General features: G+C 45.8%; 1 protein-coding gene across 4 annotated transcripts in view; it reads right to left on the bottom strand.

Moving 5' to 3' along the window:
• Positions 1-13514, bottom strand: part of LOC133216744 (hydrocephalus-inducing protein homolog) — a 106511-nt gene that overhangs the window by 88863 nt on the left and 4134 nt on the right. For all 4 annotated transcript variants that reach the window (XR_009726718.1, XM_061361747.1, XM_061361725.1 and 1 more), the window contains exons 5-8: positions 10187-10321; positions 6696-6895; positions 5371-5495; positions 552-753 (exon numbers count right to left, since the gene is read on the bottom strand). Coding sequence is in view for 3 of the 4 variants with exons in the window: in XM_061361747.1 (XP_061217731.1) it covers positions 552-753; positions 5371-5495; positions 6696-6895; positions 10187-10321 (662 nt within the window). In the remaining variant the exon portion in view is untranslated. The remainder of the gene's footprint in view (positions 1-551; positions 754-5370; positions 5496-6695; positions 6896-10186; positions 10322-13514) is intronic.

The following is a 13514-nucleotide window of genomic DNA, read 5'->3' on the forward strand; positions in this document are numbered from 1 at the left end:
GGTAAGAAAACGACTGAGGAGCACACACTGCAATGCTTCAGTGGGAAGGGGAGAAGCAGGTAGGTTTCAGCTACACAGTACGAGCATCACACTTCTTTTCTTCCTTTTTGGACCTACGGGGATAAGGAAACTGTATCTGCTCTGTTGCTTGTCCTGCTTTCCACCAGGTGATCCTGAAGCACTTCAAAAGCAAACTAAGGAACTCAGGCTCAGTGCAGTCCCAGGTAATGAGTGCTGACACCTTCCCCAGCCTCATGGACCCTCCATAGCCCAAGGATCTCTGAACCTCAGTAGTTTGCAACTCCCAGATGTGAATTTGCTCTCTGAGAAAATACAGTGATTGCAACCAACCTTTCCTCCCCAAAACATCATCCTCAGATGGAATATGGCTGGAACTGGAATGGCAAGTATTAAGCTACATTGCGTTGAAGCCCAGGGACACGTACCCTGGTGCTGTGTATGGGTTTGCTTGTCCTAAACCATTCAAAAGCACCAACACCTCTCTTGGGCCTGGGCAGTGTGTCTTACCAAAATGAACCTTTGAAACAAACCTCAGCTTCTGCTGATCCTCCTCTTCTTGGTTAACAAAAGGCTTCCACTGGAAGTGGGCTATGATTTCACTCTGGTTGTGGATGACCATGGATCTGTGGTTTGACAGCGTGAGGTAAGTCTTCTCAACCGTCAAGGAGTTCCTGTCTAGCCTGATGTTGACATCTACAGCTGCTCCATAAAGGCTTGTGTGAATATCTTCACCTGGAATGAAGCACATGGAAGTCTCTGCTCATCTCATTTGCTGATGGAAGTATAAGGAACAGAGCAAACCACAGTTAACATAAGAAAGAGCTACAGCTTTTAGCTGCAGCGGTTCCACAGATCAGACATTTAATCCATCCTGACATCTGCATGTGGTACAGCATGATGATGTCCTGATATCACCTTAAGCACCTTATTTCTGGGCATGTTTGTAGAGATTTATCACCAAGGTGCCAACATTTACAGTGAGATTCATTCTGATTGCCTGGCAAAGACATGCCCAATATACTACTTAATAAATCAATCAGCCTTCAAGCTGCTCTTCTGCTTCTCAGCAGATGCTGACTGATCCACAAGGAAAAGGGGCTAATGTAGGGTCAGTTCTGCCCTGAAACACGTCCAGGCTTAATGAGACTTAAAAACATATTGGTGATTTCCACTGATGATAGAGTAGGCAAGCTGTGGCCCGGGGTGACCTGCAAAGAGATGAAAACCACATTTTTTAGAAATCTGTCATATGCTAAAAATGGCTGATGTGGCATCACAGGGAAATCTGCTTTTGTGCATACATGGGCACAAATAAAACAGTCAAAAGGAGGTTTTTAACTTGCAAATGACCTTCCTATGACACACACCCCGAGCTGTGCTCATGCAGCCAACTCTATGGGTTGCTTTAGCAGGCCTTTTGTCAGGAGGAGTGTTACAGTGTTGTGGAGCTATGAGGCTCTTGCAAAAAAACCCCTCAAGTAAATGAAGCACAAACTTAACTCCCTCTCATGTACCCTCAATGACAGACCATTCGTCTTGAAACATGAGGCCCTGGAAAGGGGCAAAGGCCACACTCTGTCTGCAAGGAGTTGAAACAACCTTATCTAAAATAGTATTAAAAAATTGACAACATATTACAAACAGTTCTAGAAAAGGCAACAAAGGCAGGAAACAGTTGCTACATACTGGCTGTGTTGACATAAACAAACACTTTGGAGAACAACTACATTCACCCATCAATCTAATTGATTTGAACTATAAAAGCCCATCACCAATCCGGTGTATAAAGCATCAGCTCCCAGTCCTCGGTCTGTTGCAGTGCTGCTACTTGTTAAGGTGCAAAGTCAACATATAATTGCACAAGCTCCTATTTACACCTTTTGGTTTTTGCCTACCTTGAAGCAAACATATAAGAATGTTAAAAGACTGACAGAAACCAGCCATGCTCATGGGAATTCCCACAAGAGAAGGAAGAAAAGCACAACATGCACTCACAACCTGCAATAAGCAGACAGAAAATCCTTTGCCAAGTTTTTAAATGGCCAACAGAAACCATTTAGACATGGAGGCTCTCTGGGAACCTGGTGGGACACTGTCTCAAGTCAGGGCCTGCTTCTTCATGCTGCAGCCTAGTGCTCATCAACATGAGGCTGATAACATTTGGTCCTACAGGTAGCAAACAGCAATGGGGAGGAAAGGCTGCTGGGGACCCTGTACTTTCAGGGCCAGCGAGCAAAGCTCAGAGGCAGGTGTGCAACGCAGAGCCTTCCCCTCACCCAGGGCAGGGCAAGCTCACACATCTCAAGCTCCTACTGTGCTGCACTGGAGAAACATGCTTAGCTGCTCTCTTCTGTACAGGAATAACCTGAATTTGGCAGAGAACAAGTGTTGCTCCCCAGGGCTCAGGAGGGGAGGCATTACTCCATCCAATTTGTACAAGTAAAGTAATAAACCCTGTGCAGAAAAACCTGAAACTCATTGGCTACTATGGAGCCAGAGGCAGATACCACCCACATCTTCTACCTGCCCTTGAAGGAATAATCAAGGACCTGAGGCTGAGCTCTCTCTTCCTAGCCCTGGGTGTGCAAAGCCACAAAGGATGCTCTGAGCCTGGCCTGTGATACACACCAAAACAAGCTGAGATTTGCTTTAGGAGAGCTCCTGCTCAGGAACTGTCATCACTCCTGTAAGATGTGTAGGAAGTTGAGGGAGAACAGCCAAATGCCAAATATGCAGCTGGTTCTTTAGCAGGCTTTTAGCACAAGGCTGGAGGCTTCCAGCAGGACTAAAACCACCAAGTATTCCTGAGCCTTACGTTACCTCTCTTGTGGGAAAGCTGCTTTGTGGGGTTCCACACCAAGGACAGACAGGACAGTAATGGAGTGGACACTCCTGCTTGACAGCTGGTTTTTCTTGCATATGCTTTCTCCTAAAATTCTCCTATGTGTACTGACTCTGATCTCTTTCCTCAAACAGGGTGAGATCTGCCCTGAGGCGTTTGATTCTGTATGCGTCTCACAGAGCCACCAAAGGAAAATGCTCTCCGTAATCACTCTTATGACGGATGGCAATAAAAGCAGCTCAGTATATAGTGTCTGTCAGCCCTGCACAAGCTCAGGGGTGCTTTATTAATTACCAAATTTTCCTGTGCTGACAAAGAGATCCCATGGGATGTAGCAACCAGTGGGGAAAAACTGTACAGAGTAATTTCAGCACTGAACAATAGATCTCCTGGACTAGAAGCACATTGGAGCACCTTGCCACGAGGCCCAGTGGGTACCGCAGATACCCACATACAAGCACAGAATTGGGTCCTACACCTTGAAAACCACCCATCATACCATACTAGGGACTTCTTGGAGACTAGAGTCTAACGTAAAACAGGATTTGGGGAGCTTTGAGCACAGAAGTGATTCTCCTTCCACAGTTCTAGCATCTCTCCAGCAAGTGTTGTCTCTGTTGGCCTCCTTCACTTGCATGGAACATTTGCCATAGATGTTACTGTTTCTGGGTGCTGTGGGACTGGTGAATTTGTTTTTCACCTGTGGCACAGCTCTGGGAAGCTGCTACGTATCTCCTTAGCCATGTGTCCCTGAGCAAAGCTCACCCTCCCACACCAAGCTTGTGCTATACTATCAGGCTGCAACAAAAGTTGTGACTCCAGCAAACTGGGTTTGATCTATGAACAGCAGTACACAGGGCACCTAGCTTGGGCATCTCACTTGAACACTGCTTGAAAGCTTAAAGAGTAAGTAAGCTTTATGAATCTTGACTTGGCTGAGACTAGACTTAACTCCACAAACTCGTTTTCCCACAGCCACACAGGGTGGCTGAAAGTCATCAGGGAAGGGCCGAGGACTTCACTGGCACCAAGTGATAAACCCTTTCCAAACCTGCATGTGTACTTGGCAGGCAGACTTCAGAAACTCTTCCTGGTTAACCACAACCTGATGTTAAGGAGACGAATAGGGATGTTCTGTGGCCCATAATATCCCAAGCTACCTTTTTCACACCCAGACACATGTACATGGAGAAATGTAGGAGTCAGGCCACGTAAAACACTCAGGGTCAAATATTCAATGTAAATCATTATGGTCTTAGAAGCAGCAATGTAAAGAATTCAGTAGCTCTTTCAAGGAAGAAACCAATGAGCCTCTCTGTGTAAGCATAAACCGTTCTCTGTGAATAGGCCATTAACTGAAAAGTACTAAACAAAGGTGTGAAAACTCAGAAGGCTACAAAGAGCATTTGAAAGATACAGGAACATTTTTAGAACTCACAACAACTCAAATGCTCTTTGTGGGGCTAAAGTATCGCAGTGTCACGTAAGTTAGGCCATCCTGTTTCCCAGGACCGGAGTTCAGGAACAAAGACAACACAAACCTCTCTTTCAGGAAAGAGAAAATGCACACCAAATGCATTCACACAGATGAGCAAATGCTGTGTTCAGCTCCACAAGGTACCTCTGCTGAAGCAAGGCTACAGAAGCATTTTAACGCCTCACCTTTTTCTTGAGTTTTTCCCACTTACATTTGAAGCGACGTTTAATACCGACAGTATTTCTGTGGCCTGATCCTGGAATGACATTCCCTAGTATAAATATTATACCTATGTTTGGATACAGTGAGCACTTCCTACCAAATCCCAAGTGGCCTCTAGACCCAGCTGCTTTAGTCCTGATGTTGTGAAGTGTGGGACGTAGATGGGTAGAGGGAAACAGAAAAAGGCTCTGTGGCAAGACAACAGAGAACCACTATGTGGGACAGAGGTGTATAAGAGACAGTGGGCATTGGAAAGAGTCTGTCAAGACACGCCACACTTCACACACAGCACTGTCTAGGAATAAGACTGCACATGCGCACTAATGGAGAATCGAGGTTCTGCTTTCCTCCACTCAGCAACTCTGAGCAAAACAGGATTCCAAAAACCTCATTCCAGTTTGAGGGGATCCACCTTAACAATCCCTTAAACACCAACAAAGCTTCACTTTTCTTTGAGGTAAAGGAGGCAGGGAAGATGCACCTGGAGAGAGAATTCAGATGGCTGGGACAACAGGAATGAGGGTAGATGACTGCCATGGGTGGGTGCTGTGTGGAGAACACTGTGCTGACACCAGGGTCTTCCCAAGAATGAGCTGGCACACAGCAACACAGGACACAGAGAACAAGGACAAGCTCAGCCTTTGCCTCTTACCTGCTCACTTCTAAGAACTGAAGCATGCACAGGTTTTAAAAGGTTTTAGAAGTAGCCTGCAAAGTCTTGCAAAACAAGTTTAACATTATTCTGTTTAGGAAGGGCTCTGTTTGTAAGGACATAGAGAGGGTGCACCATGCAGCGCCCAGCTCTTACCTGTGTCATAGTGAACTATCAGGGATCGGGAATAATCACCAGTCTTCAGTGGGTGAAACACCACTGTTACTTGCATGACTTCACCAATCCCAAGAGTTCCGATGGAGGGATCCACGGAGAAAGGGCTGCAACACAAAGAGAGACATCAGGACTATAGTTGGAAATTTGAGGACTATATTCCTTTTGCAATCTTGTTCACTTCAGCTCACTTGTGCAAGCAAGGAGCAAGCAAACCACAGTTAGTAGAAGAAAAACAGAACATACAGGATCTTCTGAAGAGTCTCAGCCCTCAGAAGATCCCAGGGTACAACATGACCTCATGTTCCCCATACTCTGTATCCAGTTCTCTGCAGTGAGGCTCCAGAGTCCATCTGTAGCCAGATAGTACTGCCAGCTGTACTATCAGAGAATAGGTTTTGAAGAAGACAGAGGTGGGGAAAGAGCTATTTGGATACACAACTTGACACTGACTTCACATGAGGCATTTGACAGGGGGACCACCCGAATGCCGAGTTCTTGTGGCCTCCTAGAGAATAGGTGTACTTGGCTGATAGTGGTATTTAACCATTTCAGAAGGTTATTTAAGATCAGGAGGTTACAACCTGGCTACTAACATATTCTAGCCCTCTGCAGGAAATCTTGGAAGGAGAAAGCCCCAGAAGAAAAGGCCCCTAAACCATGCACCAGATACTGGTTACATCTTTTGCCTGAGCCCTCAGTAGCATTCTGGTCTGGGGCTATAATGCGGCTTTGAAGCCAGTGCCTGCTCCTCTCATTTAGGAGTTCATTCTACTTAAGAATATTTGATCCCAGGAACCAGACCAAACCCCCTGGAAAACAAAGTTCTTGGACCACACACTGTTACTTCCAGGGCCTCAATACCCATTGCTTAGATCTACGATCTCTGCACTTGCTAATACAGACACAGCTGCTACTAAATTCTTCAATGTCTCACCAGCTCATAGTGTGCTCATTTCTCAGCACTGTGTTTGGGCTACATAAACTGTGCTCCTAGAGCTGTCATCTGCCATCATCAGGCAAGCTGTCTTCCTGTGTCAGCTCTTTCAATCTAACAGAATCAGTTGTGCAAGATGCTGCTTTCGAGACACCACTGCAGTATAAAACTTCACTGCATCTTGCGGAGTTTTCTCAAAGGTCGCATCATGCTTAAAACACTATAAGCAACAGCAAACCCCAGGTGTTCTGCCTATCTCCAGCTATGGCTGCAGTACAGCAGCTCAGATGCACCAATTCCTTTCTGTTGCTGTTTACCAATTATATTATCACAAAACAGTGTTTTGCACAAGAAAGATAAGCTCCCTTACCTCTGAGTGCTGATGCTGTAGCGAGCCTTCCGATTACCGATGTTGCGCACCAGCAGAGTTTTCTGAGTGCTGAACTTGACTGGGCACTCTGAGAAGTTCACCTGGTCAGGGAAGTCCAGGATGGCTCGGGCACCTATCGCTCGAATAGGCACAATAAACTTCTCCCTTTCTGTGATGCAGATGAGCTGGTGGAAATAATCCTGCAGGGGAAGAAACAATCTTAGCACAGTGCATTTAGTACCACCCCTATGGCAGGAGAAAAATCTGCTGTTTTCTGTGACTTTAACAGTAGCATTCAAGAATGTAGGAGTACTTTTTGCCTTAATGACCTTTCATTCCAGTAGCATAACTTGGACAGGGCTGTTAACTTGCAAAGAAGAAACAACCCCATTGATTCACCTGCTTTCACAGCGAGCTGGCAGCATCAGACAAAATTAGCTCATACTTGATTATGATTCTTTACCAAAATAATTCCATGTAAGGGATCAAAGCAGTAACAGAGCCTGCTTTGATCACCACTGCAGATTATTAAAGGCACTGCTAAGAATTCAGTTGTGCCACAGCACTAACTCCAATCCCAGCAATGCAGCGACCCATTGAAGCTTGGCAGGGGATGCTCAGATCGATTTTGCAAAAGGCCTTTGCCACACGCATGGTCAACAGTTTGTCTTTGGTGAAATACTTCACAAGGTGGAAGCAAGCATATTTTTCATGTCAGGTGAGCATAGGGTATGTGTGTATTTACCTTCGTTTCCCATGTCATTATAGGGACAAGGCTGTGGCCACACATGTTTAAAAAGCCATCTGATGCACGCCCCCACCCCTGAACTATCTCTGTCTTATACCCAAACTATCCTTGTGAGATGTTTGAGGAGTACATTAACAATTCCACCCCTGCCCTCTAGAGACTATTCCATCTCTACCCTAGACCTAAAGAGAATTCCTCTTGAGCCTAATCTCAATTTCCCTTTACATCTCATCATAGCCTCAGGGGATGCAGGAAATAGCTTTGCTTCCTCGATGCTGCATGGTTGATGCCTTAATCACATCTCTCTGGTAAGGTCTTGGTGCCCTTTTCTCATGCCTACCTGAGACAGGTGGCACCAGGAGCTTCAGGGGTCAGACAGACATCCCTACCACAGCAAACTCAACTATACTACTCTCAGTCACTGGCTTGTTCAGAAAAGAGTCAGACATCCCCCTCTCAGCATCCTGGTATTTAGCAGGAAGAGGTGAATCAAATCACTAACAGCTTTTCCTGTAGGGATGAGCAGATCCATCATCCATCTCCAGATGTACAGTGTGGCATTGCTGTGCTGGAAATATCGCCTTGCCTCCAGTGAAACCAATGATCTAACTTCTGTAGTACGGCTAGGAGCCATTGCCTCCAGCAGTTCCCTTGCTGATGACTTGATAAGAGCTCTGCCTCTTATCACTTACTTGCTGTCCTGATCTTTTCAGTGATTTTAACTCATTTGATATTTTTGTAACTGCTGAAGTAGCCCTAAACAATTTGATGTAGGAATTGCACGCAGCAGCAAACTCCCTTAACCAGAACTCATCCAGATTACTTTGCACTTGCAATCTCCTGCTTTCATACTTACCTTGTTTAAGCCTGGAAGGGACCTAAGGCAGCCAGATGAGGCACAGACAGAAAGCTATTGCTTTAACACAACAACAAAACCTTAAACCTTCAGCTGGGGCTTAAGGTTGCTGTAACAGATGTGGTCACATCCAAGACATAAAGGGATTAAAGAAGGATCTTTTCTTCTAGACATCTAAAATATTCACACTGGAAACTGCAGAAGAGCTTTTGCTTCTCACATTTGGAAGGTAAAATGCCAGGAAGAGAATGCAGCAAATTACCTACAGAACTGAATATCACATTTCAAGGATGGCATTTCATCTTCAGCAAGTCTTTCTGAATTAGCAATTCTGTACCAAATTTTGCATCCTAAGCCTTCTAAAATAAAAGCTAAGGGCAGCCCATGTGAATCCATTACCTGGGCACTTCATGTCCCGTACTGTTTATGTGCACAGATGTAAGTAACATAACGTGTGGACACACAGGAACACACAGTGGCGCAAGAACACCCACACTGTACAAGCACGGGTAACTAGGGACCACAGGGCAGTTCCTCTTTAGTTTTCTATATCCATGATAGCTGAGGATAGGACAAAGTGTTCAACTAAGCCTAAGCAGTAAATGGAAGATGAGAAAACAGTTATGCTCAAAGGAGTCGTACACCTCTGGCCCAGTGCAGAAACATCAGCTGGTGCAGAGCTATCCCCTAACATTGCCTCTCCACCACCATTACGCAAAGAGGCAGCAGGATGCTAGTGGAAGGAGTTGGCCTGTCTGCCCTCATTTCCCTGCAATGCTTCCTCCTTTCCATGCCATGTAAGAAATCCTTTTGTACAACAGCCTTCACCATTGACCCTTCATATCACAGAGAATCAGACTTGCCAGGGCCACAGCACTGATGCCTCAACCTCCCAGAAAAATGTCCCTGCCATGTGCACAGCATATTCTCTCCCCTGGACTCACGGCTGGATGCAGGCAGATAAGTATTCTCAGGGACAGCACAGCTGCAAAACTTGAAACCCCAGGGTATAAAAAAGCATCAGCTTTGCTCCAGCCTAGGGTGAGGCAGGAAAGTGGTTGCCAGATGGGAAAGAGAAAAGCTCTCTGGATCTCTTTGTTCCTCCAGTACTTCCATAATAATTAAACCCCTACCACTGAGAGAGGGCTAAACATCATATCAATACCTCTCCCTGCCATTTTCCTACCGGTACATGTGGATCTTCCCTCATGAATGCTCAAGAAAGCACAGGGAGGGAAAGCACAGCTGGTCTGTCCCAACTGCAGTGACCAGTGGCACCACACCATGCCAAGATGGGACTAGCTGCAGACTGCCTGCCCACAACCTAGAGAAGGTCTGACGGCACACTATGGACACAGAGAATGCCAGAAAGTACAAGAAAAAATATGGCTTTAGAGATAACATGCTGCTGTCTCACTGCTGTGTCCAACATTATACATTAAAGAGACTGCATTTGACAGAGGTGGTGGTCCTCACTCTGATCAGGACCAACTCTGGGTTTTCCAAATACCTGGTCATTTTTAAACAGACTTCTGTGTTTATAATTATTGGAGCAAACACATCATCATGCAGCAATGGACAGATACGAGAAACCAACACCCAGAGGCCACATTACCACAGAGAGTGCTCATCCCTGAAGCCAACAGACATTACATTACATATTCTAGCACTGAAGGATAAAAAACAATCTGAAACATGTAACAGCCTCCAGCCTATGAGAGCATAACCTTCACCATGAGGAAAGAGTTTCTCTCAGTTCTAGATCCAGTGCAACTCCACTGAATCAGGGCAGTTCCTCAAAACCCACACCAGATGTCCTGTTCTGAAACCAGCCCTGCAGGTTCACCTTCCACTGAAGGCACCATCTCCTGGGACCTCCAGGCTCACCTTGTTCTCCTCAGGAGTGAAAATGATGCGGAAGGTTGAAGACAGGCCAGCTGCTACCTTATGGCTCCCACCGTTGGGGCTGATCAACTTGAAATAAGGTGAGTTTTCCAAGACGACCTTCACCAACCGAGGAACCTGCAGGGCAGACATGAAACTATCACTTTGCCACTTGTGGAAACATGGGGAGAGGAGACTTGGCCATGCCCTGGTGACATCCCTCCTTAACCACCTTTCCAAAACACTTAGGCCACATAGTACACAAGGGTGGACTTGAACCCCTTCTGCCTGGCCAAAACGCTCTAGGCCAGAGGCAGCAGGGCAATGCACTGCTGTGAAAGAAGCACCAAGCAGCTTCTTTCATACCAGCACATACATCACACCACATAACACACCAGCAACATAGAGGTGAAATACCTGAATCAAGTCATCTGTATATTCAACGAGCCCAAAGAACCTGCTTGCTTCTGCTTATACACACCCATGCCTCTAGAGGGAATATCTTATCTGAAGGCAGAACAGTATGTGTTTGTACTGGAGGAAGAAACTCACTTCTAACATACCAGCTTCGAGTGGGGAAGTCAAGCTGTTGTGCTAGTCATGCCAGCAGACCAGCAAGAGGACACCACAGACTTTGTGGCCTTACTGGGAATAAAAGTAAACCTGAAGAGCAAAAGGAGGAGCATAGCAAGATAAAAAGACAACACCAGAAAGAAGGGGATAGCTAAGAGAATTTAAAGTGGGGTGCAAAGAAACAAAGGAAAAACACAATACACTAAAAGAAAAGGCTGAAGCAGAAAATGAGAGCAGTCAACTTGACTAAATGATGGAAAGCCAGACAACCCCCAGGCTGTACCTATCAACTGTGGGCTTCAAAGGAATTTTCTGCCTTGAGATAGGTGACAGCACTGACTCAGTGTGGTTTCACTATGAAAAGCCAATCTCAACTCCCCAAAGGCTCTTGTGGCCTGGTGCCTGCAGTCAGGCAGCTGTCACTGCAGCAAAGCCAGACTTTTGGGAATTTGTACCGACAGCCAGGCATCCCTACAGGCACCTTGCTGCAAGTTTCTGCCCTCTGGAATACCACGTTATCGTGGTTTAAGCCCAGCCGATAACTCAGAACCACACAGCTGCTAGCTCACTCACCACCTTTTTCCTCCCCCACTCCCATGGGTTAAGATAACTACACCATGCTAAGAAGGAGAAAAATGACTTCTACCTGAACCCAGGACACAAATGCATGGAAACAGTAAGCAGGCACTTCCTAGCACACAGATATCAACCCCTGAGTTCAAGTCTCATCTCAGAAAGTCTGAAACAGGTTTGACTGACAGGCAGCTTCACTGATAAGGCAACCTGCTCTAGTTGAAGATGTCCCTGCTCATTGCAGGGGGGGTTGGACTAGATGACTTTTAGAGATCCCTTCCAACCCAAACCATTCCATGGTTCTATGATAAACAACAAACCCACATGAAGCTTGGAAAACATGGAGGCTCATTCTCCACCACCCACCCGAGCGTGATAACCAAGGACTGCCAAGGCAGTGCTGAGCTCTCCAGAGGCCCTTTGCTCCCAGTAATGCCCTGCTGCAGTGAGCTCCAGGAGCCAATTTCACACTACAGACAAGAATTTTAGTCACCAGGTCCTCTGAGAGATGAGCACAGGTTGCAATGATCTTCATCAAAAGCCACACAGAACATAGAATCATAGAATAGTTAGGGTTGGAAAGGACCTTAAGATCATCAAGTTCCAACCCCCCTCCCATGGGCAGGGACACCTTGCTCTAAACCATATTACCCAAGGCCTCGTCCAACCTGGCCTTGAACACTGCCAGGGATGGAGCATTCACAGCCTCCTTGGGCAACCCATTCCAGTGCCTCACCACCCTAACAGGAAAGAATTTCCTCCTTATATCCAATCTAAACTTCCCCTGTTTAAGTTTTAACACATTACCCCTTGTCCTACCACTACAGTCCCTAATGAAGAGTCCATCCCCAGCATCCCTATACGCCCCCTTCAGATACTGGAAGGCTGGGTGTTGAGAAGCAGCCTGAAGACAGGAAAGAATTTTACAGCATACAGGTAAGAGCAGCAAGTACATAATGAAGCACTTCTGGGATGGAGTGCTTACAGAGCCAGCTTCTATTTGGAATATACTTTGCAGTTAGCTGGATTTTTGTGGTGCAGACAACTTCAGGTTACCATGCAGTAAGATTCAGAGGAATCTGGGAAATTGGCAAGAAAACCTTGAGACAGAGCACAGTGTTACTTTTCTCCAGGACATTACCAAAAGCCAGCAAAGGGAGAACATCATAACCTCTCTTGGGATTATCATCTCTATCTTTGTGTACTTAAATATGCCAAGAATTTTCCTTAGAGCCAATCTTACTTTTACACCAGTGCTGTCCAATGGTGGAGGTCTTACTGGCTTCAGAAGATTGGGTTTTTGGTGGGTTTTATTTTTTCACAATTTTGGATAAAATCAACAGTTCACACATTGCCTCCGTTTTACGGGGTACAGAAATCCCAAGGTGCAGCTGTACACATATATAACTTTTTACTGGGGAATAGCAGGAATATTAATGCAGATGTTCTTTTCCACTTAGGGAAGCAAATTAACTGCTCACCTGCTAGCTGGTACTTGCCAAAGACAAACATTTTGCATGAATAATGGAACAGCTGAAGCCAAAAGACTTAGAGGAGTGAAGCAGAGCAGCAGAAAAAGAGAAACTGAGGCCCATTTTAATAAGAAAAGTGGATACCTACAGCAAAGATTGCCCAAAATGCACATTACCCTGGCTGTGCTCTGGCTCTCCAAAGGCAAAGCCAAGAGACATGCTCTTAGAAAAACCTGAGCACAACTGAATTAAGCTTAGCAGGAGCCTAAAGTGACACGGGAAGTCCTCCCCACTGCGTCCACTAAATCGTTCTGTTTCCACTGCTGTTTGAAAACACCTTTCCCGGGGTGCTAATGGCATGAATTATAACTTATTTCACCATAAGGTGGACAGTAAGATGCACAGAGGCAGCTAGACAGGCTGAGAGAGGAAAACTGCCCTGCCAGAAACCAAGATTAACAAAGGATCCAGCAGGACATGGTTCACTCTCGGTAAAGCATCCAAGCAGGTATGAACTATACAGCCCTCAACATTCCCATCAATCCAGGGGTTTCCACAGGAAGCATGCTGCCTAGAAAGTTCCTTTGGGTTAGATACCACCAATGCATGGCCAAAATCAGAGGGAGAACCTGCAGCACAGGAAGATTTCTACCATCTTGCAAAATAAAAGTGGTGAGACATTTTATTCTGGATGTGCTGTGCTGGAGCAAATA

This window comes from Neopsephotus bourkii, unplaced genomic scaffold, assembly GCF_033783945.1.
Source record: "Neopsephotus bourkii isolate Nb327-2 ecotype Australia unplaced genomic scaffold, CSIRO-AGI_Nbou_v1 NB_107, whole genome shotgun sequence".
Taxonomy (NCBI): domain Eukaryota; kingdom Metazoa; phylum Chordata; class Aves; order Psittaciformes; family Psittacidae; genus Neopsephotus; species Neopsephotus bourkii.